Genomic DNA, 25,965 nt, shown 5'->3' on the forward strand with positions numbered 1-25,965 from the left:
ATATATATATTATTATTATTATTATACACACACTATAGATTGTAGATTCTATAACTTTCACACAGATTACATAATATACACGGATTTGCTTTGTATTTTACCAAAGAAATGCAGAAGAATACATTTTGGTCTAAATTTATGAAGAAAGATTATTTATTTGCAAAGTTGTATTAGAGAAACTATGAAAAATGTTTTTTTATTCAAAATGTGCAGCCTTTTTTTCCTTTATATAGTAAAAGTGGTGGAGAAACACAACCAGAGGAAAGCTTTTACATATTTAAAAAAAAATTATATAAAATTCATTTGGGTACAGTGTTGCGTGACCGAGTAATTGTCAGTCAAAATATAATGGTCTTCTTGAGTAAAATATAACAAGAGAAACAATGTGCAGAAACCGATATCAGCCAATAAGAAGTGTTGTCCATGCGGGGCTGTCTTTAATACCGATTGGACCCTGGGCAAGCATTTTCTTGGGACCTCCAAAATCCACTTATTAACTATTTGCGAGCAGTGTGGGCTGAAGGGGCAGCTGCTTTGGGCCCCACAACAATGACTGGGCCCGGGGCAGCAGCCCTTTTGTCCCTTTTGCCCTGTGTTAAAGATGGCCCTGTGTCCATGTATTGTCATATCTGGCCATGTATTAGCACAGTTTAGTTGTATGGTGCGGTCTGTGTGAGTGCGGGACTGAGTCATCTCTATATGTTTAGAGGATCGTATTACTAGAATTCAATCCCTGCAGACTCAGATCTATCAAACCGAACCTGAAAAACATTCAATATATTCTGCCCCACCCCCAACACACCACTGTTATCATGAGAAAGATTGTTATCTTATGTGACTTCTCTGGTGTTGCACGAAGCTTCCTTTCCATGTGAAAGATTTCCCGCACTCTGAACATGTATAAGGACGCTCCCCTGTGTGAATTCTCTGGTGTTGCACAAGGTCTCCTTTCTGAATGAAAGATTTCCCGCACTCTGAGCATGCATAGGGACGCTCACCCGTGTGAATCCTCTGGTGTGCATCTAATGAATATTTCCATATGAAACATTTCCCGCACTCCGAACATGAATAAGGACGCTCGCCCGTGTGATATCTCTGGTGTACAATAAGCTTTTCTTTCTCAATGAAACCTTTCCCACACTCTGAACAGGAATAGGGGCGCTCCCCCGTGTGAAGCTTCTGGTGTCTAATAAGACCATTTTTCTCAGTGAAACCTTTCCCGCACTCCGAACATGAGTAGGGAAGCTCACCCGTGTGACTCCTCTGGTGTCCAATGAGACTTTTTTTCTCGTTGAAACATTTTCCACACTCTGAACACGAATAAGGAGACTCACATATGTGACTTCTTTGGTGTATTAGAAGATTTCTTTTCTCAGTGAAACATTTCCCACACTCTGAACATGAATAAGGAGACACACCTGTGTGACTTCTTTGGTGTGTAAGAAGGCTTCTTTTCTCAGCAAAACATTTCCCACACTCTGAACATGGAAAGGGACGTTCACCCGTGTGAAGCTTCTGGTGTCTAATAACATATCTTTTCCAAGCGAAACATTTCCCGCACTCTGAACATGAATAGGGACGCTCACCTGAATGAATTCTATAATGTTTAAGAAGGTTATCTTTCTGAAAAAAACATTTCCCGCACTCTGAACATGAATAGGGACGCACACCCGCGTGAAGCTTCTGGTGTCTAGAAAGATTTTTTTTCTCAGTAAAATGTTTCCCGCACTCTGAACATGAAAATGGATGCTCACCTTTGTGAAGCTTCTGGTGTCTAAGAAGATATTTTTTCACAGCAAAACATTTCCCGCACTCTGAACATGAAAAGGAATTCTCACCCTTGTGAATCTTCTTGTGTTTAATAAGGCTTCCTTTCTCTGCAAAACATTTCCCGCACTCTGAACATGAATAGGGACGCTCAGCAGTGTGACATTTCTTGTGTTTAAGAAGTTCTCTCTTTTTTGTGAAAAGTTTCCCACACACTGAACATGACAATGAACTCTCTTCTGTGTGATCTCCTTCCTGCCCTGAAGAAGATTCCTCGGGAATAGACGGATCTATTAAAGTATTTCTACTGTGAGATCTTAGAGTCCTGGAATGTGATTTATCAGAAGATTCCTCAGACGTATTCCGCACATTATGGTCATCTGCTGAGAAATAATTTTACAATAAATGTTAGAAGAATTTTTGAAATCTTGTATTCAGGAGTCATATATGTTGGGAACATAACATTATATTGAGGAATGGAGATGGACCTTTCATATGGTGTACAGTATCTCCTCCTCATTTGTTGGGAACATGACGTTATATTGAGGAATGGAGATGGACCTTTCATATGGTGTACAGTATCTCCTCCTCATTTGTTGGGAACATGACGTTATATTAAGGAATGGAGATGGACCTTTCATATGATGTACAGTATCTCCTCCTCATTTGTTGGGAACATGACGTTATATTAAGGAATGGAGATGGACCTTTCATATGGTGTACAGTATCTCCTCCTCATTTGTTGGGAACATGACGTTATATTGAGGAATGGAGATGGACCTTTCATATGGTGTACAGTATCTCCTCCTCATTTGTCGGGAACATGACATTATATTGAGGAATGGAGATGGACCTTTCATATGGTGTACAGCATCTCCTCCTCATTTGTTGGGAACATGACGTTATATTGAGGAATGGAGATGGACCTTTCATATGGTCAGGGCCGCCATCAGAGGGGTACAGCCGGTACACATGTAAGGGACCTTCACGTCCATGGGGCCCGGACCACAGGTCACAACCCGGGCCATCTTCAATACGAGGCAGCTGCCGTCAGAGCGGACCAGCTGCCAGGATGCAGGGGAGGGTGGAGAGGTGGGTGGATCCCACGTGTGTGCAGGTCAGGGACCTGCTGTCAGGGGCTTAGCGGGGTGGTGTGAGGTCAGGTACCAGGTCGGTGGGCCCCATGGAGGAGGAGGTCAGGATGGAGAAGCCCCCCCTTTTCTTGCACCTGCCACCAGAGAGCCTGGTGGAGGTGGGACACAGGCTCAGCTACCCCTCCTGGCACTGCTGGACAGGTGAGAGCTGGGAGGACTGGTGCTTCCCTAGGTGTGTGTGACATTACCTCCCACCTGTCCTGCTGTCCCCCATCTGTCCTGCTGTCCACCTGTGAAACTGCCCCCCATCTGTCCTGCTGCCCCCCACCTGTGACACTGCCTCCCACCTGTCCCGATGTCCCCACCTGTGATACTGCCTCCCACCTTTCCCACTGCCTCCCACTTATCCTGCTGCCCCCCACCTGTGACACTGCCTCTCACCTGTCCCACTGCCTCCCTCCTGTCCCGATGTCCCCACCTGTGACACTGCCTCCCACCTGTCCCGATGTCCCCACCTGTGACACTGCCTCCTACCTGTCCCGATGTCCCCACCTGTGATACTGCCTCCCACCTTTCCCACTGCCTCCCACTTATCCTGCTGCCCCCCCCCCCCCACCTGTGACACTGCCTCTCACCTGTCCCACTGCCTCCCTCCTGTCCCGCTACCCCCCAACTGTGACACTGCCTCTCACCTGTCCCACTGTCCCCCACCTGAGGCACTGCCTCTAATCTGTGATGCTGCCCCCGCCTGTCACACTGCTCTTCTCCTGTGACACTTCCCCACCTTAACCCACTGCCCCCCACCTGTCCCCCTGCTCACTTCCTGTCTCCCTTCTCCCCTTCTGTGGTAGGAGGAGATGGGACTGGAGGAGGAGGAAATGTGATGGAGGAGATGGGATTGGAGGAGGAGGAGGAGGACACTGGATGGAGGAGATGGAACTGGAGGAGGACGAAGAGGACATTGGATAGAGAACATGGGATGAGAAGGAGGTGGACGTGGGATGACCAGTGGGTGGATCTGATGGGACAGCCAGTGGGCGGGCCCTGGGGAATGTTGGCAATCAGGCCTGTGGGGGGGGGTGGCAGGCTTAAAGCTGTGTATGGGGCCCCACAATTTCTGATGGCTGCCCTGCATATGGTGTACCATATCTCCTCCTCATTTGTTGGGAACATGATGTTATATTATGGAATGGAGATGGACCTTTCATATGGTGTACAGTATCTCCTCCTCATTTGTTGGGAACATGACGTTATATTGAGGAATGAGGGGTGGACCTTTTTTATGGTGTACAGTATCTACAATTTAAAATGTTTCTTCAAACATCGTACCTTGTACACATAGGCACACACTGAAAATGGGAAATCCTTTCTGCATTTAGTTTAACTAGATGAACCCTCTGTATGTTCTCTAATCTGTAATAATCTCCTCTTACCCAGTGATGTGAGGGGCGGCTGATCCTCCATCATGACGTCCTTGTAGAGATCCTTGTGTCCTTCTAAATACTCCCACTCCTCCATGGAGAAATAGACAGTGACATCCTGACACCTTATAGGAACCTGACACACACAATGATACAGTCACCATCCAGACACATCCCTTGTCTGTTACTGGATAATGTCCCAGAATTCCCGGCACCGCTCACCTCTCCTGTCAGCAGATCAATGATCTTGTTGGTGACTTCTAGAGTCTTCTTGCTTTTGACCTCAAGATTCAGGAAGATAGGTGGAGACACAGCGATGGGGTCTTGTCTTTCTCTCGTTCTGGTAGAGAAGCGGGGACTTTTCCTTTTTGTAATACTCTCAAGAGACGATTTCCTAACTACAACACAGTCCTATGATATAAAGCAATAAATATAATATTAGAATCCTCCTCTCCGGTCAGGTCTGTGTTTTATTAGTAGAGATAAGAGTGATGTTATGTGACCTCCCAGAATCCTCCTCACCTCTCCGGTCAGGTCTGTGTTTTATTAACAGAGATAAGAGTGATGTCATGTGACCTCCCAGAATCCTCCTCACCTCTCTGGTTAGGTCTGTGTTTTATTAATAGAGATAAGGGTGATGTCATGTGACCTCCCAGAATCCTCCTCACCTCTCCAGTTAAGAGGTAGATGATCTGCAGGGTGAGGTTCAATATCGCTTCATCCTCTCTTAATTTTTCATCATTCATGGTCTGCTTTTTGTCCATCATGACATCCTTGTAGAGATCCTTGTGTCCTTCTAAATACTCCCACTCCTCCATGGAGAAATAGACAGTGACCTCCTGACACCTTATAGGAACCTGACACACACAATGATACAGTCACCATCCAGACACATCCCTTGTCTGTTACTGGATAATGTCCCAGAATTCCCAGCACCGCTCACCTCTCCTGTCAGCAGCTCCATCATCTTCTTGGTGACTTCTAGAATCTTCACAGATGAAGGGACAGTGATGTGTCTCGGCGTTCCTCTCCGTTCTTCTGACAGATGATGATGATGTCTACTGGAGGTCACATACTCACCAAATGTCTTCTCTACTACAGTGTAACCCTAGTGGGGGACATCATGAGAAATGTGAATGATAACTAAATTCATTCAGTGACATTCCAAGAATCCCCCAGTCAGGTCTGTGTTTTATTAATAGAGATGAGAGGGATGTCATGTGACCTCCCAGAATCCTCCTCACCTCTCCGGTCAGCAGGTAGATGATCTCCAGGGTGAGGTCCAATATCCTCTCCATCATGTGATCTGTACTGGAAACTCCTCCCTGTAGACAGATAATAAACTGAGAATTGTCTGCATTTGGGTTGAATAATGAGTCCCCCCGTAGTTCATCTTGCTTGGTTTACCAGATTAGAGGTCTTATTTATTAGTGTAACTGAAGAAAAAAAAATGAGATTCTATTTAAGGTAACTGGTTCCCGCCCTCCCTATAGACAAATGACGGCTGGATGGGATTGCTCTAGATCTGGGTGGATGTCATATGACGTCCTCCCCAGAACGTGCCTCACGCAAGCCCCATAGGCCACACTGCAGCGTGATTTGTCACCTAATAAGTCCACCATTCCCAGTGGATGAAACATCACTGTACGGGTTGTTACCATGTGATCACTGTGGCCAATCACAGCAGATCATATGACAATTGTTCACAATGGATGGCTTTCGCTCATGCCATTCATTGTGTACAATTGTGTTGCTAGCTGTGATTGGTCACTGTGATCACATTGCACAGTCAGGGCCAATCACAGCTCATCTGTAACATGTGATTAGCTGTGACCAATCACAGCTAATCACAACAATACCCAGTGAATACATTTCCATAATGGTTGCTTATAACAGTGAATATCACTGTTATAAGTGATTATAATGTGTTAGAAAAAGAAATCCTGACCCTTTAACTATGGTAACATTGTATTGCTCTGCTCACAGTATATTAAAAAAATGTATAAAAAAGAAAAAAAATATATAAAAAAAAAAGAAAAAAAATATATAAACATTTTTTAAAAAAATGGATCTATTAGTTTGCAGGAAAGTTGTACAGACCACAAAATATGGTATACACAGTAGATCTGAAAATTGATCAATCCTGATGTACTGACAGCCTGTCTAATTTCTTAGAAAGTAGACACCCCAAGGTATTCAGTAAGAGGTATAGTGACTTTTTTGAATTTGTCATTTTTTGTCACAATTTTTCAGAAAAAAAAAATAAAATAAATACAATTCTTTTGTTCAATTTTTTTTTTTTACATTTTGTCACCAGTCAGTGTCCCTGATCACTGCCACACCAGTTGTATAATGTAATTTTTTTTTCACATTTTTTTTACATTCTATGCAGTATGATAGAATGTAAAAAAAAAAAAATTATGAAAAAAAAAATTATGAATTAAAAAACTCACCTTGCCTATTACCTTGGGGTGTCTACTTTCTAAAAAAAAGGGGTCAGTCATTTGGGGGGATATTTGTACTGTCCTGGCATTTTTGGGCCTTTAAAAAATGAGATTGGCCGTCAGTACATCAGGATTTATTTATTTTCAGATATATATCCCATAGTTTGTGGACTCTATAACTTTCTTACAGAAAAACAAACACTGATGTGGGTTATTTTTACCACAGAAATGTAGCAGAATACATTTTAGACTAAATTTCTGAAGATTATTTATTTGCAAATTTTTACAACAGAAACAACAAAAAATGCTTCTTTTTTTTTTTTTTTTTTAATGTTCGATCTTTTTTTCTTTTATGTGGCATAAAAAAAAAACCCAGTGGTGATTAAATACCACCAAAAGAAAGCTCTTTTTGTTTGATAAAAATGTCATTTGGGTACAGAGTTGCATGACCTATGCAATTGTCATTTAAAATGTGACAGCGCTGAAAGCTGAAAATTGGCCTGGGCAGGAAGGGGGTAAAATTGCCCTGTATGGAAGTGGTTAAAGATGAACTCCAGGAGTGGGTATTCTATATCTAGTTACATTGGTCCAGCTTGGACTAATTTCTTTGCATAAACAGCACCATACGGGGCCCATAAAACCGGAATTCACTGAATTAGACACACAATAAAGCAAACACAGTGCTAATGTACTCACAAGGAGGAAGCGTGTATAAAAGAACAATGTCCTCTAGTACCCCGCACCAAGATGAGGAGAGTGTTTCCTCTAATGGGTTTAAATAACAGATTGATCGGTATAATCATTATTAGCGGTCACTAAGTGGGTAATAACTGTATCCTTATAGATCCCGAAGAGACTGCAGTTATTTAGGCTGATGAAGGGGAAGTTCTCCCCGAAACTCGTTCCAAGAGCCTCTGTTGTGGAGGGGGAGCTCTATATTTAGTATGTATCCGGTCTATAAACCAGAGGCTCTGGATGGACAGATGGATAAATGGCTCTATATTTAGGATGTATCTGGACTATAAACCAGAGGCTCTGGATGGACAGTTGGATAAATTGCTCTATATTTAGGATGTATCTGGTCTATAAACCAGAGGCTCTGGATGGACAGTTGGATAAATGGTTCTATATTTAGGATGTATCCGGTCTATAAACCAGAGGCTCTGGATGGACAGTTGGATAAATGGCTCTATATTTAGGATGTATCCGGTCTATAAACCAGAGGCTCTGGATGGACAGTTGGATAAATGGCTCTATATTTAGGATGTATCTGGTCTATAAACTAGAGGCTCTGGATGGACAGTTGGATAAATGGTTCTATATGTATTTATGTAAATATTACTATACTCTATATATGTGTGCATCATCATCTTCTGGAGACATCACAGTGACTATGGAGGAAGAGGACGGACATGACGAGGGGGTTTCTGGGTGTAAATATAAAATAATATGTTAGTACCTCTGTTGTTGGTTGCAGCAATATCTCTCTCTACTTCCCCAAAACTGTCCTCCTTAGTAACTTCCTCCTTAGATGACATTAATTCCTGTCTGTATATTGTATCCCTGCCAGTGTTCCGTCAGAATAGGTGGCCCGTCAGATTTTGTAACAGAAGTGACGTTCTGTTACGGCCATCTTGGTACACCCCGCAGTCGTCCGCACTAAGCCTACAGTCAGAAGTCGGCAAGCGGACATCTTTTTACACCCACCAAAAACTTACATTTCACACTTATTTTTACCAGTAAACTAAAGTATTTAGTTTAGTATTGAGTATTTAGAAATTCCTGACACTCTTTTGATATTGAATTTGAAAAGCAGCGGCAAGCCTGCTAATCTCACAGGTTTGCTAATCTGACAGAACACCGCTGATTTTACAATTCAACATCAAAACAGTATGACGGATTTCAAAATACTGTATTTCAGTATGTAAGTTCAGTTTACTTGTAAAAATAAGTGTGAAATGCAAGACTTCGTGGGTGTAAAAAGATGTCCGCTTGTTGCCTCCTAACTGTAGGCTTAATGCGGCTGAGTGTTGGGTATACCAAGATGGCCGCAGTGTGGAACGTCACTTCTGTTACCAGATCCAACGGGTCACCTAATCTGATGGAACACCGGTCCCTGTTTTTTCACAAACACTGAGTGAGATCGCCACCTTGTGCAGAAAATGCAAACTGCATGCTATGTTTTTTAATACTTTGACAGCTGCTTCTCACGGTGATAAAAAATGTAAACAAAGGCTTCACCTTGGAGTCATTGCTCTGTTTCCTCTCACACAGATTGGCTGTGATTGACAGTGATCAGCACAGTACGGTGTCGCCAGAGCTGCCAGCCAATGTCTCTGATCACTACCAACGCCAGTACACTATCACCATACCAGGGCGACCAGCAACAGTGCTCCTGATCGCTAGCCACCCCAGTAGATTGTCACCAGGATAGTGCAGCCGGCCACAGTGTTCCTGATTGTCCCCACCCCATTACAGTGTCACCACACCAAGTGTAACAGTGTTCCTGATCGCTGCCACACCAGAACAATGCAGTCAGCAACAATGTCCCTGCCATCATTTCACCAGTGTAAACCAGCAGAAGTGTTCCTGATCACCACCACACAAGTCCAAGTGTGGGCGGCACAGTGGCGCAGTGGGTAGCACTCTCGCCTAGCAGTAAGAAGGGTCGCTGGTTCGAATCCCGACCACGACACTACCTGCCTGGAGTTTGCATGTTCTCCCTGTGTCTGCGTGGGTTTCCTCCGGGTACTCCGGTTTCCTCCCACACTCCAAAGACATGCTGGTAGGTTAACTGGATCCTGTCTAAATCGGCCCTAGTATAGGTATGAATGTGAGTTAGGGACCTTAGATTGTAAGCTCCTTGAGGGTATAGGGACTGATGTGAATGTATAATATATATATGTAAAGCGCTGCGTAAATTGACGGCGCTATATAAGTACCTGAAATAAATAAATAAATAAAAAAGTGTTGCCAGCTCAGTGCAAGCAGCAACAGTATTCTGGATTAAATGTAATAGTGATCAGCGCAACTTCCTATAATTGAATAACATACACTGAAATGATTACTGTGACAAAATCCATTAAATAATGCACAAAAATTATAATGATACTGATTAGTCAATTGCTGTGAAAGAAAGTCCTTTTCAAACAATGTGCCAAAATTCCCGTGATCTACAAATCTTGTGAAAAACAATTCTTGTAATGAATGATTCTTCTATATGTGATTTCCGTGTGAACTTAATGCTCCTAGAGCTCTTACCTCAATGAGGAATATAAACCGCCTTAACGATCTCCCTGGGACAGATCAAATCTCCATCTCTTGATCCCACAAGGACACTGCGGTTTCTGATAATGCTGGACACAGCTACAGGTTTTCCACCAGTGTCTGCAACTTTCCAGGCTCCCGATTATATGATGGGGTCCCCTGATGAAGTCACGTGTCGTGATGTAACGCGCAGGGAGTGGCTGGATATACTGAACAAACCAGGAAGTGATGTAAGGAAGTGATGTAAGAGGTGTCTAATGCGGTCTGCAACAAATTGTTTGCACCATTACTGCTGTTTTTTACTGCTTTTAATGTAAGAGTCCATTTTGGCCTTTAATAAATTGAGTTTAGTTAAACGTTTTTTGCTATGGGAGGCTTTTTCTTTATCCCCTTATAACATCTGACAACATTGGAACCATCATATAATCGGGAGCCTGGAAAGTTGCAGACACTGGTGGAAAACCTGTAGCTGTGTCCAGCATTATCAGAAACCGCAGTGACCTTGTGGGATCAAGAGATGGAGATTTGATCTGTCCCAGGGAGATCGTTAAGGCGGTTTATATTCCTCATTGAGGTAAGAGCTCTGGGAGCATTAAGTTAACACGGAGATCACATATAGAAGAATCATTCATTACAAACATTGTTTTTCACAAGATTTGTAGATCACCGGAATTTTGGCACATTGTTTGAAAAGGACTTTCTTTCACAGCAATTGACCGATTGGTATCATTATAGTTTTTGTGCAATTTTTGATGGATTTTGTCACAGTAATCATTTCAGTGTATGTTATCCAATTATAGGAAGTTGCGCTGATCACTATTACATTTATACCCATTTTTTTGTGCACTGTGTACACTAAAGGTCTAGCAGCAATTTTCACGTATATTCTATTCACTTATATTTGATTATATCCTATTCACTTATATTTGATCTTATTTGTTGGAGCAATATTCACGTATATTCTATTCACTTATATTTGATTTTATATGTTTGTTCAATTAGTGACGTGAGGGATTACACTATTTTCTTTATATTAGTATTCTGGATTGCTAACCACAGCAGTTCCAGTGTCATCAAACTAGTGCAAGCAGCAACAGTTTCCCAGATCTCCTTGCCACATGAGTCCTAGTGCAACCCAGTAACAGTGTTCCTGATCGCTGCCACACCAGTTCCGGTGTCAACGGGACAGTGTGAGTCAGCAATAGGGATGAGCCGAACACCCCCCTGTTCGGTTCGCACCAGAACATGCGAACAGGAAAAAAGTTCGTTCGAACATGCGAACACCGTTAAAGTCTATGGGACACGAACATGAATAATCAAAAGTGCTAATTTTAAAGGCTTATATGAAAGTTATTGTCATAAAAAGTGTTTGGGGACCTGGGTCCTGCCCCAGGGGACATGGATCAATGCAAAAAAAAGTTTTAAAAACGGCCGTTTTTTCAGGAGCAGTGATTTTAATAATGCTTAAAGTCAAACAATAAAAGTGTAATATCCCTTTAAATTTCGTAGCTGGGGGGTGTCTATAGTATGCCTGTAAAGGGGCGCATGTTTCCTGTGTTTAGAACAGTCTGACAGCAAAATGACATTTTGAAGGAAAAAACTAATTTAAAACTACTCGCGGCTATTGCATTGCCGACAATACACATAGAAGTTCATTGATAAAAACGGCATGGGAATTCCCCAAAGGGGAACCCCGAACCAAAATTAAAAAAAAAAAATGACGTGGGAGTCCTCCTAAATTCCATACCAGGCCCTTCAGGTCTGGTATGGATATTAAGGGGAACCCCGGCCAAAATAAAAAAAAAAAAATGACGTGGGGTTCCCCCTAAATTCCATACCAGACCCTTCAGGTCTGGTATGGATTTTAAGGGGAACCCTGCGCCAAAAAAAAAAAAAAAAACGGCGTGGGGTCCCCCCAAAAATCCATACCAGACCCTTATCCGAGCACGCAACCTGGCAGGCCGCAGGAAAAGAGGGGGGGACGAGAGTGCGGCCCCCCCTCCCTCCTGAACCGTACCAGGCCACATGCCCTCAACATTGGGAGGGTGCTTTGGGGTAGCCCCCCAAAACACCTTGTCCCCATGTTGATGAGGACAAGGGCCTCATCCCCACAACCCTGGCCGGTGGTTGTGGGGGTCTGCGGGCGGGGGGCTTATCGGAATCTGGAAGCCCCCTTTAACAAGGTGACCCCCAGATCCCGGCCCCCCCCTGTGTGAAATGGTAAGGGGGTACATAAGTACCCCTACCATTTCACGAAGAAAGTGTCAAAAATGTTAAAAATGACAAGAGACAGTTTTTGACAATTCCTTTATTTAAATGCTTCTTCTTTCTTCTATCTTCCTTCATCTTCTGGTTCTTCTGGTTCTTCTGGCTCTTCTGGTTCTTCCTCCGGCGTTCTCGTCCAGCATCTCCTCCGCGGCGTCTTCTGTCTTCTTCTCCTCGGGCCGCTCCGCACCCATGGCATGGGGGGGAGGCTCCCGCTCTTCTCTTCTTCTTTTCTTCTCTTCTTCTCTTCTTCATTTTCTTCTCCGGGCCGCTCCGCAATCCATGCTGGCATGGAGGGAGGCTCCCGCTGTGTGACGGCGCTCCTCGTCTGACAGTTCTTAAATAACGGGGGGGCGGGGCCACCCGGTGACCCCGCCCCCCTCTGACGCACGGTGACTTGACGGGACTTCCCTGTGGCATTCCCGTGACGTCACAGGGAAGTCCCGTCAAGTCACCGTGCGTCAGAGGGGGGCGGGGTCACCGGGTGGCCCCGCCCCCCCGTTATTTAAGAACTGTCAGACGAGGAGCGCCGTCACACAGCGGGAGCCTCCCTCCATGCCAGCATGGATTGCGGAGCGGCCCGGAGAAGAAAAGAAGAAAAGAAGAAGAGAAGAAGAGAAGAAAAGAAGAAGAGAAGAGCGGGAGCCTCCCCCCCATGCCATGGGTGCGGAGCGGCCCAAGGAGAAGAAGATAGAAGACGCCGCGGAGGAGATGCTGGACGAGAACGCCGGAGAAAGAACCAGAAGAGCCAGAAGAACCAGAAGATGAAGGAAGATAGAAGAAAGAAGAAGCATTTAAATAAAGGAATTGTCAAAAACTGTCTCTTGTCATTTTTAACATTTTTGACACTTTTTTCGTGAAATGGTAGGGGTACCCCCTTACCATTTCACACAGGGGGGGGGCCGGGATCTGGGGGTCACCTTGTTAAAGGGGGCTTCCAGATTCCGATAAGCCCTCCGCCCGCAGACCCCCACAACCACCGGCCAGGGTTGTGGGGATGAGGCCCTTGTCCTCATCAACATGGGGACAAGGTGTTTTGGGGGGCTACCCCAAAGCACCCTCCCAATGTTGAGGGCATGTGGCCTGGTACGGTTCAGGAGGGAGGGGGGGCCGCACTCTCGTCCCCCCCTCTTTTCCTGCGGCCTGCCAGGTTGCGTGCTCGGATAAGGGTCTGGTATGGATTTTTGGGGGGACCCCACGCCGTTTTTTTTTTTTTTTTTGGCGCGGGGTTCCCCTTAAAATCCATACCAGACCTGAAGGGTCTGGTATGGAATTTAGGGGGAACCCCACGTCATTTTTTTTTTTTAATTTTGGCCGGGGTTCCCCTTAATATCCATACCAGACCTGAAGGGCCTGGTATGGAATTTAGGGGGACTCCCACGTCATTTTTTTTTTTTAATTTTGGTTCGGGGTTCCCCTTTGGGGAATTCCCATGCCGTTTTTATCAATGAACTTCTATGTGTATTGTCGGCAATGCAATAGCCGCGAGTAGTTTTAAATGAGTTTTTTCCTTCAAAATGTCATTTTGCTGTCAGACTGTTCTAAACACAGGAAACATGCGCCCCTTTACAGGCACACTATAGACACCCCCCAGGTACGAAATTTAAAGGGATATTACACTTTTATTGATTGACTTTAAGCATTATTAAAATCACTGCTCCTGAAAAAACGGCCGTTTTTAAAACTTTTTTTTGCATTGATCCATGTCCCCTGGGGCAGGACCCGGGTCCCCAAACACTTTTTATGACAATAACTTGCATATTAGCCTTTAAAATTAGCACTTTTGATTTCTCCCATAGACTTTTAAAGGGTGTTCCGCGGCATTCGAATTTGCCGCGAACACCCCAAATTGTTCGCTGTTCGGTGAACTTGCGAACAGCCAATGTTCGAGTCGAACATGAGTTCGACTCGAACTCGAAGCTCATCCCTAGTCAGCAACAGTGTTCCTGATTGCTGGCCACACCCGTCTTAGTTTCTCCGGACCAATGTAAGCCAATGGCAGTGTTCCTAGTAGCCACCACACCAGTCCCAGTGTTCCCAGACCACCGTATGCCAGCAACAGTGTTCCTGATTGCTGGCCATCACCAGATCAATGTAAACCAATGGCAGTTTTCATAATAGCCACCATACCAGTTGCAGTGTTCCCAGAGCAGTGTATGCCAGTATCGGTGTTCCTGATTACTGGCCATACTTGTCTCAGTGTCACCACACCAGTGTAAGGCAGTAACAGTGTTCCTGATTTCCACCACACCAGTACCAGTGTTTTCATACATGTCAAGCCATCAGCAGTGTTCCTGATCACCTCTACACCAGTCCCGTAGTCACCAGACCTCTGTACACCAGCTACATTGTTCCTGATCACCGCAACACCAGTTCCAGTGTCACCACACCAGCGTAAGGCAGTAACAGTGTTCTTGGTTTTCACCACACCAGTCCCAGTGTTTTCAGATCAGTACAGCCATTAACAGTGTTCCTGATCACTACTAAACCAGTCTGGGAGTCACCAGACCTATGTACACCAGCAACAGCATTCCTGATCACCACCACACAAGATCTAGTATACAAGAAAAAGAACCGCTGCTCCAGGTGTATGATGAAAGACTAGTTGGGATATCTCATAGAGTGCCAGCCCCGGCCCACCTCCGTCGAAACTTGTAAGAGAAGAAAAAAATGGCTGCACATCCAGAACTCCCGATTGCCTTTTAATGTTCACAAAGATAACACCAAAGACACCAACATATGGTCACGTAGACGCGTTTCACACATACATTTTGTGCTTAATCATTACAATGTCATTGTAATGATTAAGCACAAGATGTATGTGTGAAACGTGTCTGAGTGATCATATGTTGGTGTCTTTGGTGTTATCTTCGTGAACATTAAAAGGCAATTGGGAGTTCTGGATGTGCAGCCATTTCTCTCTTTTCACACAAGATCTAGTGATGCCAGACCAGTGTAAGCCAGCGAGTGTTTCTGGTCACGAGCCACACCAGTACTGGGGTCACCAGACTTTTGGAAGCCAGCAACAATATTCTTGACTGTTGCCACATCAGTGCCAATGTCACCAGACAAGTGCAGCCAACAACAATATTCCTGGTCAGTAGCCACCCCAGTGCCAGTGTCACCAGAGCCAGCAAGTTTTCCCTGATTGCCACCAGACTAGTACAGTGTCACCAGAGCCAGTTTAGCCAGCAACAGTGGTCCTGATCGGAAGCCAAACCAGTGACATTGTCACCAGAACCAGTGATGCCATCAGCAAAGTTCAGAATCACTGCCTCACCAATGCTCTGTCACCTCAGCTTGCTGCCTGGACTGATCATTTGCCTGTTTGCTGACCATGTCTCTGCCTGTACTGACCCTGGCTTGTTTATTGACAATGTTTCTGACAGCTGCCTGAACCAATCTTTTGCCTGTTTATTGATGATGTCTCTGCCTGCCTTCCTGAATCGACCCTACTGCATGTCCCACTATGTTCTTGAGACACCAGTCCCAGCCATCCTCTGCAGATAACTGCACTCCTGGAGCCACAGGAACTCTTTTGTTCACCCTTTATTCATCCTCCTGTACTGGACATGTGCACAGCCAAAAAATTCGTTCATTTTCGTTCCATTAGTTTAATATTTTTTTCATTTTCGGGTCATTCGTTATGATCGCGATTCGTAAATTCGTTCATTCGTAAATTTGTAAATGCAATCATTCGTACATTCGTAAATTCGAACATTCGTTCATTCGTACATTCGTACATTTTTACATTCGTAAATTCGTAAATTTGTAAAATCGTATATTTGCAAATTAGAAAATTCGGAAATTTGTAAATTCGAAGTTTGAAAATCCAAAAACCCGAAAATTCACAAATCTGAAATAGTAACTAACTATTAAATTATAGGTATTGTAATTTCCTTTCAAATTTGACTGTCAGTGAACGTAACAAATACGAATTTATCCGAAGTTACGAATTATCCAAAACGAATGCTGCATCTAAACAAATGGAATGGAACAAATTAATAATAAATAATAATAATAAAACGTTGTTATTATTATTATTGTTATTTATTATTAATTCATTACATTCCATTCCGTTTTTTCGGATCATTCATAACTTCGGATAAATTTGTATGTGTTACGTTCACTAACAGCCAAATTTGAAAGGAAATTACAATACCTATCATTTATAAGTTACTAGTAATTACTAATAGTTAACTTATTATTAGTTAACTATTATTTCAGATTTCCGAATTTTTGAATTTACAAATTTACGAATTCACTAATTTACGAATGTACGAATGAACGAATGTACATTCGTAAATTGCGAATGTACGAATGCCCGAATTTACGAATGTCCAATTTTATCGAATTTACGAATATTCGGAAAAATTCGTTAAACGAATTCGGAACAAAACGAATTGCATATGCCTATCCCGTACTTCCTGGCCAATGAACATGGCATTCCTGGGGCAGTCACGTACCAGTAGTCTAGGCTTGCTTGACTAAGCTATATTTCCTAACCACTTATACAGAGGTGACCATTTCAGTACACCATTTTTTTAATCAAATGTTGCTTGGTTTTTTCAATAAGCAATATAAAATGTTTGGTACATAACCAGTCCAAATATTAAAGTCTCAAACATGTGGAATCTCCATACTCAGGAGTCGGGGTAAAACTTTAGGTATGACCATGCTGTGTGTTAGGAATAAATTATTAACTGTAATTTATAACAACTACAGAAAAAATACATTTTCATTTTTGTTCTCCATTTTCCAAAAACTTGGAAAAAAATAAAATCTTCAAAAGACTAATTGCGCCTTTTAAAAAATACCTTGAGATGTTTACTCATCAAAATGTGGTCATTTTGTGGGTGTTTTTAAGTCCTAGTGCCCCAGGGCCTCCAAATAATGATTATCAGGTAATCAGTAAATTAGATCATTTATGCTCCTAGAAAGCCTAAAGGTGCTCCTTGGGTTTTGGGCCTCTCTATTCATCTCAGGCGACATAACGCCTCCACACTGACTGTCAAATGCCCTCTGAAATGCACAGTGATTGCAAGGAGAGAGCCTGAAATCAGTACAGCTGGGAGATCCTGACCTGGAGTGAAGAACAGGTACATGGCTCCTGGGGTGTGCACAAGATAAACTTGTAGGCAAGCGCAGTCTATTTTCACCACTGCAGGTGGCACTTGTCCAGAATAGCAATGCAGCTAGAAGAGAAAGTCAAGGGAAGCTGGGTTTCTCCACGATTCCCTCAGTCCACTGGAGCAGAATACCAGTTGGTTACGTTGGAGCCAGATGATTCTGTTGGCCATCTTGAGTCACACAGAGTCTTTTTAAGTCCCTGCCCCTGGGTTTTGGCATGCATTTGTGACATGGCTAGTGTAGGGAAAGCAAACCCCTCTGTCAGGGACAGCACAAGTGGAAGGGAGAGGTTCTGGAGGAGTAAGGGAGAGCTTAGGGCCTTTGTCTGCAACATCAGAAAGCTCTCCTATTGGGTTGGGCCGGCCAGGCTACACTCCACTCTCCTGGGTAAGAGCTGTCTTCAGTTCGGGCCTACTTACCACCGACTCTCCACTCCATTGGTTTTAGGTTCGTGTAAGTTCCCAGTTGGTTGAGCTTTCGGTCCACAAGTTCTTCAAAACATAGTTTCCTGCCATCCATGCCTCTGTGTGACTACTGCTGCCACACCACGCTGCACCTACCCAACAAACTTGCCTGGGAAGCAGAGAGGTAGGAGAGCATCAGGATTTTACCGAGGCAACACCCTTCCTCAAGAACCAAGCCTCCCCACTGTACTGATCAGCTCCTCAGACTCTCTACTTCCAGTTCTTGCAGCTCTCCACATCTGTCATTGTGCCTCTCCGGTTGTGGGCCAGTCAGTTTCCTCAGTGACGAAGAGAGGCATGCTGACAGTGGAGGCATTAAGGGCCACATAGGGACAAGCCAAGGGCTAGATGTGGCCCTGGGTCTGCAATTTTCCCATGTCTGGTATATACCATCTTTGTAGACTTTCACACAGACTACATGATATACACTGATTTGTTTTTCTATTTTTATTTTACCAAAGAAACGTAGCAGAATACATTTTGGATTACATTTATGAAGAAAGAAAATGTATTTTATAGCAGACACTAAAGGAAGCAGGTTTTTATTTTCAAAAAATGTGTTAATTTAATCTTAATTAATACATTTTTTCCTTTATATAGTAAACATTTTGAAGAAACACAACCAAAAGAAAGCACTATCTGTCTCAAAGAAATGATATATCGTTTATATGGGTACAGTGATGTATGACAGAGTAATTGTCAGTCAAAGGATCACTGTGCTGAATACTGAAAAATGGCCTGAACAGGAAGGAAGTTTACCTACCATGCCAGTCTTCAAGTGGTTAACAATCTAGAAGTGGGTGTGGCTTAAAATGGGTGTGGTAAGTGGGCGTCCCTGGGATTAATTTTGAAAAACAATCATGGTCGCGGCAGGAACTAAGCCAATGGCTGGTGGAAACCCCTCATAATGGGCACAGCAGGTGTACAGACCCGGGAACTCAGCACAGGGATGGTGGAAACCCCTCACAATGGGCACAGCAGGTGTACAGACCCGGGAACTCAGCACAGGGATGGTGGGAACCCCTCATAATGGGCACATCAGGTGTACAGACCCAGGAACTCAGCACAGGGATGGTGAGAACCCCTAATGGACACATCAGGTGTACAGACCCGGGAACTCAGCACAGGGTTGGTGGGAACCCCTCATAATGGGCACAATGGGTGTACAGACCCAGGAACTCAGCATAGGGATGGTGAGAACCCCTCATAATGGGCACAGCAGGTGTACAGACCCAGGAACTCAGCACAGGGATGGTGAGAACCCCTAATGGACACATCAGGTGTACAGACCTGGGAACTCAGCACAGGGATGGTGAGAACCCCTAATGGACACATTAGGTGTACAGACCTAGGAACTCAGCGCAGTGATGGTGGGAACCCCTCATAAATGGGGACAGCAGGTGTACAGACCCAAAACTCCTATTCTGAGATCTTACCAATACAGTTCCTGAGATATAAATGAGATGGTCTGGTGTATTACCCTCCAGCATCCACCAAACATTAAAATCTCTTTTTTTGGTTGGATTAACTCTCGAAATTCTCCACAGTGATTACAGAAATCTGAGAACAGAGTATTGGGAGGTGTGGAGCGTTCTTGTTTATTATAGAAAATCAGAATTAGTGATTAACAAACAATAAAAACAAAGCTAGAATCTACATCAAATCTTCTATAACTGAAGAACATAAACTATAAAATGTAATAATTATTGGTTGGACCAATGAGAAGCCGACTTCTTCAGTAAAAAATAAAAAGACTAATAATGTACACAAGCCGATATCAACCAATAAGAAGTGTTGTCCATGTATTGTCATATCTGGCCATGTATTAGCACAGTTTAGTTGTATGGTGCGGTCTGTGTGAGTGCGGGACCGAGTCATCTCTGTATGTTTAGAGGATCGTATTACTAGAATTCAATGGCAGAAGGTCTAGAACTACCAAAGTGTACCGAAAAATGTCAGAATATTTTTGCTCCACCCCCAACACACCAGTCTGAACCTGAAAAGGCTGTTAGCTTCTGTGAGTTTTCTTGTGTGCAATAAGTAATTTTTTGTAAATGAAACATTTCCTGCACTCTGAACATGAATAAGGAAGCTCAATCACTCGCTCGTGAATCTTCTGGTGTACAACAAGTGCATTTTTCTGAATGAAAGATTTACCGCACACTGAACACGAATAAGGACGTTCACCCGTGTGAATTCTCTGGTGTCTAATTAGTTTCTCTTTCTGAGTGAAACCTTTCCCGCACTCTGAACATGAATAGGGACGCTCTCCTGTGTGACTTCTTTGGTGTCTAAGAAGGCTGTTTTTCTCAGTGAAACATTTCCCGCACTCGGAACAGGAATAAAGACGCTCACCTGTGTGAACTTTCTGGTGTTTAACAAGGTCTCCTTTCAGAATGAAAGATTTCCCGCACTCTGAACATGAATACGGACGCTCACCTATGTGAATCTTCTGGTGCGTAACAAGCGACCATTTCCAAATGAAACTTTTCCCGCACTCGGAACACGAAAAGGGACGCTCACCCGTGTGACTTCTCTGGTGTCTAAGAAGACTTTTTTTCTCAGTGAAACGTTTCTCACACTCTGAACAAGAATAGGGGCGTTCACCCGTGTGTATTTTCTGGTGTTTCATAAGACTTCCTTTCTCAGCGAAACATTTCCCGCACTCTGAACATGAAAAGGGACGCTCACCTGTGTGAATTTTCTGGTGTTTAACAAGGTTACCTTTCTGAGTGAAACATTTCCCGCACTGTAAACATGGATAGGGACGCTCGCTGGTGTGACATTTCTTGTGTCTAAGGAGGTCTCTGTTTTCTGTGAAAGATTTCCCACACTCTGAACATGAGAATGAACTACCCATTAAAGTATCTCTTCTGCGAGATTTTAGAGTCCTGGATTGTGATTTTTTAGAAGAAGCTTCTTCAGAGGTATTCTGGACATTATGGTCATCTGCTGTAAAACAATTTTAAAATAAATGTATGAATTTCTGAAGTCTTGTATTCAGGAGTCATATATGTTAGTCCAGCACTAAATCTTTGAGCTCCAGTAGATACATGACTCAATGTACCCAAATCACACTGTGCAACTTTGTGCATTGATGGCATTGTTACTGTGAGAATGGAGATGGACCTTCCTCCACCTCATTACTTGGAAATATGACAACTTACTGAAGAATAGAGATGGACCTTTCATATGGTGTACAGTATCTCCTCCTCATTTGTTAGGAACATGACGTTATACTGAGGAATGGAGATGGACCTTTCATATGGTGTACAGTATCTCCTCCTCATTTGTTGGGAACATGACATTATATTGAGGAATGGAGATGGACCTTTCATATGGTGTACAGTATCTCCTCCTCATTTGTTAGGAACATGACGTTATATTGATGAATGGAGATGGACCTTTCATATGGTGTACAGTATCTCCTCCTCATTTGTTGGGTATATGACGCAGCCATCACGTCCAAGGATTGGTAAGCTGCAACATGTTTTATTTTGGATTTAATACCACTTTACTGTTTAGTACTTACCTGTGTTCATATGTAGAGAAGATCCCTCAATGGACCACTGAGCTCCACTCACCAACATCTCTTCTTCTTCCTCTTTAACCTCAACTTTGATGATTTTCAGTTCTTCATCCTAAACCCAAAAAGATAATAAAATGAATTTATAAAAAGGAACAAGAATGTCCTCTCATAGATTAAGATACATTTTTAGGGCTACATGCTGAGCCCCACCTACCTGATCATGTGGAGAGATGGTGTGGTTTTTCTGTGTGGAATCCCGGGAATACAGAGGATGAGGACATCTCTCTGGTGGGTTCCCATTACTGGATCCATCTGTAGGAAACACACACACACTGACTGAATACGTTGTTTCTATGTGTTTATCAGATGATGGGGGATCTAGGTGGACCCTCCGTACTGCTCTCTCCTTTACAATAAAGTCTCCTCTTACCCGGTGATGTGAGGGGCAGCTGATTCTCCATCATGATGTCTTTGTAGAGATCATATTACCTGATGTGAAGGTCTACAGATCCTCAATCATCAATTTATATACTTGAACAGTTTCTGTATTTAGTGCTCTATACTCACCTGTGCTAATATATAGAGAAGATTCCTCCTGTTTAGTTATCACCATCATCCCAACTTCCTCCGTAGACTCCTGATAACCCATCATAGACATCACCTCCTCTTCCTCTTTAACCACAACTTTCACAAACATCTGTTCTTCATGCTAAACCAACAAAAAGAAAAAAATAATCTTTCAACATGAGGACCGATAAGCTGAGAGCATAATTTCATCCAATCCAAAGTCGTTTTTGTGTTCCACTCATCTACCTGATGATGGTGAGGGATGGTGTGATCTTCCTGTGTGGAATCCTGGGAATACAGAGGACGGGGACATCTCTCTGGTGGGTTCCCATTACTGGATCCATCTGTAGGAAACACACACACTGACTGAATACATTGTTTCTATGTGTTTATCAGATGATGGGGGATCTAGGTGGACCCTCCGTACTGCTCTCTCCTTTACAATAAAGTCTCCTCTTACCCGGTGATGTGAGGGGCGGCTGATTCTCCATCATGACGTCCTTGTAGAGATCCTTGTGTCCTTCTAAATACTCCCACTCCTCCATGGAGAAATAGACAGTGACATCCTGACACCTTATAGGAAATTCCTAAGCTGTTTAAAGCATTGGCTTGGCGCTTCTCTCTCCTCCTTTTGACACCTTATAGGAACCTGACACACAAAATGATACAGTCACCATCCAGACACATCCCTTAATTTATAGGAGATAAAAGACGTCACAGTGACTATGGAGGAAGAGGACGGACATGATGGGAGGGTTACTGGCTGTAAATATAAAATAATATCTTCTTACCTCCTCTGCTGCCAGTCACAGCAATATCTCCCTCTACTTCCTCCAAGCTTTGTTTTCACCTGGAACTTCCTGTCTGCATCCTTTATCACTTCCTGTCTGCGGATGACATCACTTCCTGTCTGCACCCTTTATCACTTCCTGTCTGCGGATGACATCACTTCCTGTCTGCACCCTTTATCACTTCCTGTCTGCAGATGACATCACTTCCTGTCTACAGATGACATCACTTCCTGTTTGTGCCTTCCATCACATCCTGTCTCTGCGTTCCACTGACAATAAGTGAGATTCCCACCTTGTGGAGTAAATTGGAACACACCATTGTTTTGCAATAAGTTTACTTGTAAATGATGCTCAGCATCCAGATACACATTTCTAAGCAAAAAGTTTCCAGAAGTGAAGCGGGCATTCCCATCCGAGCAGATTATTTCCCTGAGGATTTTGAAGTGTTTTTCTTTTTCCTTTTTTTGCCTTTTTCAAGTGGTTTTGCACATGTATCAGGCTTCAGGAGTTTTTTTTTTTTTTTTTTTTTTGCTTGGGCTGGGTAAGAGGAGGACAGCAGTTCCATAGGAGGAGAGAAATTCTCTGCGTTTACAGGCACTCCGATTGAAGTTCATGGGATACAAAAATGTCTGAATACACTAAAAAAAATGTATGAACAGGAACTGCTGTGGTTAGCAATCAGAGAAACTGTCTGGTTTCTCTGATGACACTTCATGCCAGTGCAGCCAGCCAGTGTCTTTGACCAGTATCCATAGCAATACAATGTCACCAAACCAGTGCAGCCAGTCACAGTGTTCTTCATCACCACCACGCAGTCCCAGTGTGGCCAGAAACAGAGTTCCTTATTGTTGCCGCAGCAGTCCAGTGCAGCCAGCAAGAAAGTTCCTGATCACCGCCACACCAGACCAGTGTAAGTCATCAGTAATGCTCCTGCTTATGTCCACAACTGGCCAAGCGTCACCAGGCCAGTGTAAGCCAACAAAAGTGTTCCTGATCTTTGCCACACCAGTCCCAGAGTCTCCAGACCAATGTAGCCATCAGCAGTGTTCCTGATCACCAGTCCCAGTGCCAGTCCCAGTGTCACCAAATCAATGTAAGTCATCGATAATGTTCCTGATCATCCCCACAACAGACCAAGTGACACCAGGCCAGTGTAAGTCATCAAAAGTGTTCCTTATCTCTGCCACACCAGTCCCAGAGTCTCCAGACCAATGTAGTCATCATCATCAGTGTTCCTGAACGCTAGCATACCAGTCCCAGCATCACCAGATTAGTGTAAGTCATCAATAATGTTCCTGATCATCCCCACAACAGACCAAGTGACACCAGGCCAGTCATCATCAGTGTTCCTGAACGCTAGCACACCAGTCCCAGCGTCACCAGATTAGTGTAAGTCATCAATAATGTTCCTGATCATCCCCACAACAGACCAAGTGACACCAGGCCAGTGTAAGTCATCAAAAGTGTTCCTGATCTCTGTCACACCGTTCCCAGAGTCTCCAGACCAATGTAGCCATCAGCAGTGTTCCTGATCACTGCCACACCAGTCCCAGTGTCACCAAACCAGTGTAAGTCATCAATAATGTTCTTGATCATCCCTACAACAGGCCAAGTGACACCAGGCCAGTGTAAGTCATCAAAAGTGTTCCTGATCTCTGCCACGCCAGTCCCAGAGTCTAGAGACCAATGTAATCATCAGCTGAGTTCCTGATCACCGCCACACCAGTCCCAGTGTCACCAAACCGGTGTAATGCCGTGTACACACAGGCGGACTTTTCGACCGGACTGGTCCAACGGACCGAATCCGGCGGACAATCCGACTGTGTGTGGGCTTCATCGGACCTTCAGCAGACTTTTTCTGTCGAAAGTCTGACAGACTTTAGATTTGGACCATGCTTCAATTCTTTACGTCGTAACTCCGACAGACCCAGAAATCTGCTCGTCTGTATGCTAGTCCGACGGACAAAAACTGACACTAGGGCAGCTATTGGCTATCAACTTCCTTATTTTAGTCCGGTCGTACGTCATCACGTCAAATCCATCGGACTTTGGTGTGATTGTGTGTAGGCAAGTCCGTTCGTTAAAAAGTCCATCGGAAGTCCGTCAAAAGTCTGTCGAAAGTCCGCCGGAAAGTTCGTCAGACCAGTCCGGTCGAAAAGTCCGCCTGTGTGTACGCAGCATAAGTCATCAAAAATGTTGCTGATCATCCCCACAAGAGACCAAGTGACACCAGGCCAGTGTAAGTCATCAAGTGTTCCTGATCTCTGCCACGCCAGTCCCAGTGTCACCAGATTAGTGTAAGTAGTCAGTAATGTTCCTGATCATCCCCACACCAGGCCAGTGTAAGCCAGGAAGTGTTCCTGATCACCATCCACACCAGTGTTAATGTCATCAGACCATTTCAAGCCAGCAACCATGTTCCTTATTGCCACCACACCTGTATAGTGTAACAAAACCAGTTTAAGCCATCAGCACTGTCCATGGCTGCTGCTACACCAGTCCCAGTGTCACCAGACCAGTGCAGCCAGCAACAGTGTGTCTAATCACCACCACACAAGCCACAGTTTCACCCGACCAGTGCAGCTGCCACACAAGCACCAGTGTCAGCAGACCAGAGCAGCCAGCAACAGTGCTCTTAATCACTGGCACACAAGTCCCATTGTCACCAGACTAGTGTAAGCCAGCAAAGGTGTTCCTGATTGCTGCAACCAGTCCTATTGTTGCTAAATCGGCATAAGCAAGCAACAGCATATCTGATCGCCACCACACTAGTCCCAGTGTCAAAAGACCAGTGCAGTGAGCAATATTCTTCCTAATTGCCACCACACCAGTCCCAGTGTGACCAGACCAGTGTAAGCCAGCAACAGTGTTCCTGAACACCACCACACCAGTCTTAGTGAGCACCCCAGTGTAAGCCATAGTGTTCCTGATCGCTGCCACACCAGTGACAATTTTACCAGACCATACAGCCAGCAACAATGTTTCTGATTGCTACTTACACCAGTGCAAGTGTCACCAGAGCCGGTATAGCCAATAGAAAAGTGTACCTGATCACCACCAAACCAGTGTACTGTTGCCTCTGCCTGCCGCCTGTACTGAGTCTGGCCTGTTTATTGACCTGGACTGATAATTTGTCATTTTGCTGACAATATCTCTGCCTGCTGCCTGAACTGACCCATTGGCATGTCCAACTGACTATGTTCCAGTTCCAGCCACCCCCTGCAGA

At 44.1% G+C, this 25,965-nt stretch overlaps 1 protein-coding gene across 1 annotated transcript in view; it reads right to left on the minus strand.

Moving 5' to 3' along the window:
* Window positions 1-25,965, minus strand: part of LOC141106907 (uncharacterized) — a 46,707-nt gene that overhangs the window by 7,189 nt on the left and 13,553 nt on the right. Inside the window, exons 9-21 of the mRNA XM_073597837.1 lie at window positions 22,409-22,523; window positions 22,195-22,292; window positions 21,949-22,090; window positions 21,596-21,693; window positions 21,385-21,493; window positions 19,866-20,804; window positions 5,690-5,718; window positions 5,527-5,607; window positions 5,226-5,390; window positions 4,951-5,139; window positions 4,505-4,693; window positions 4,295-4,418; window positions 831-2,150 (exon numbers count right to left, since the gene is read on the minus strand). Of these exons, the coding sequence (XP_073453938.1) occupies window positions 831-2,150; window positions 4,295-4,418; window positions 4,505-4,693; window positions 4,951-5,139; window positions 5,226-5,390; window positions 5,527-5,607; window positions 5,690-5,718; window positions 19,866-20,804; window positions 21,385-21,493; window positions 21,596-21,693; window positions 21,949-22,090; window positions 22,195-22,292; window positions 22,409-22,523 (3,598 nt within the window). The remainder of the gene's footprint in view (window positions 1-830; window positions 2,151-4,294; window positions 4,419-4,504; window positions 4,694-4,950; window positions 5,140-5,225; window positions 5,391-5,526; window positions 5,608-5,689; window positions 5,719-19,865; window positions 20,805-21,384; window positions 21,494-21,595; window positions 21,694-21,948; window positions 22,091-22,194; window positions 22,293-22,408; window positions 22,524-25,965) is intronic.

This window comes from Aquarana catesbeiana, linkage group LG08 (assembly GCF_042186555.1).
Source record: "Aquarana catesbeiana isolate 2022-GZ linkage group LG08, ASM4218655v1, whole genome shotgun sequence".
Classification (NCBI taxonomy): domain Eukaryota; kingdom Metazoa; phylum Chordata; class Amphibia; order Anura; family Ranidae; genus Aquarana; species Aquarana catesbeiana.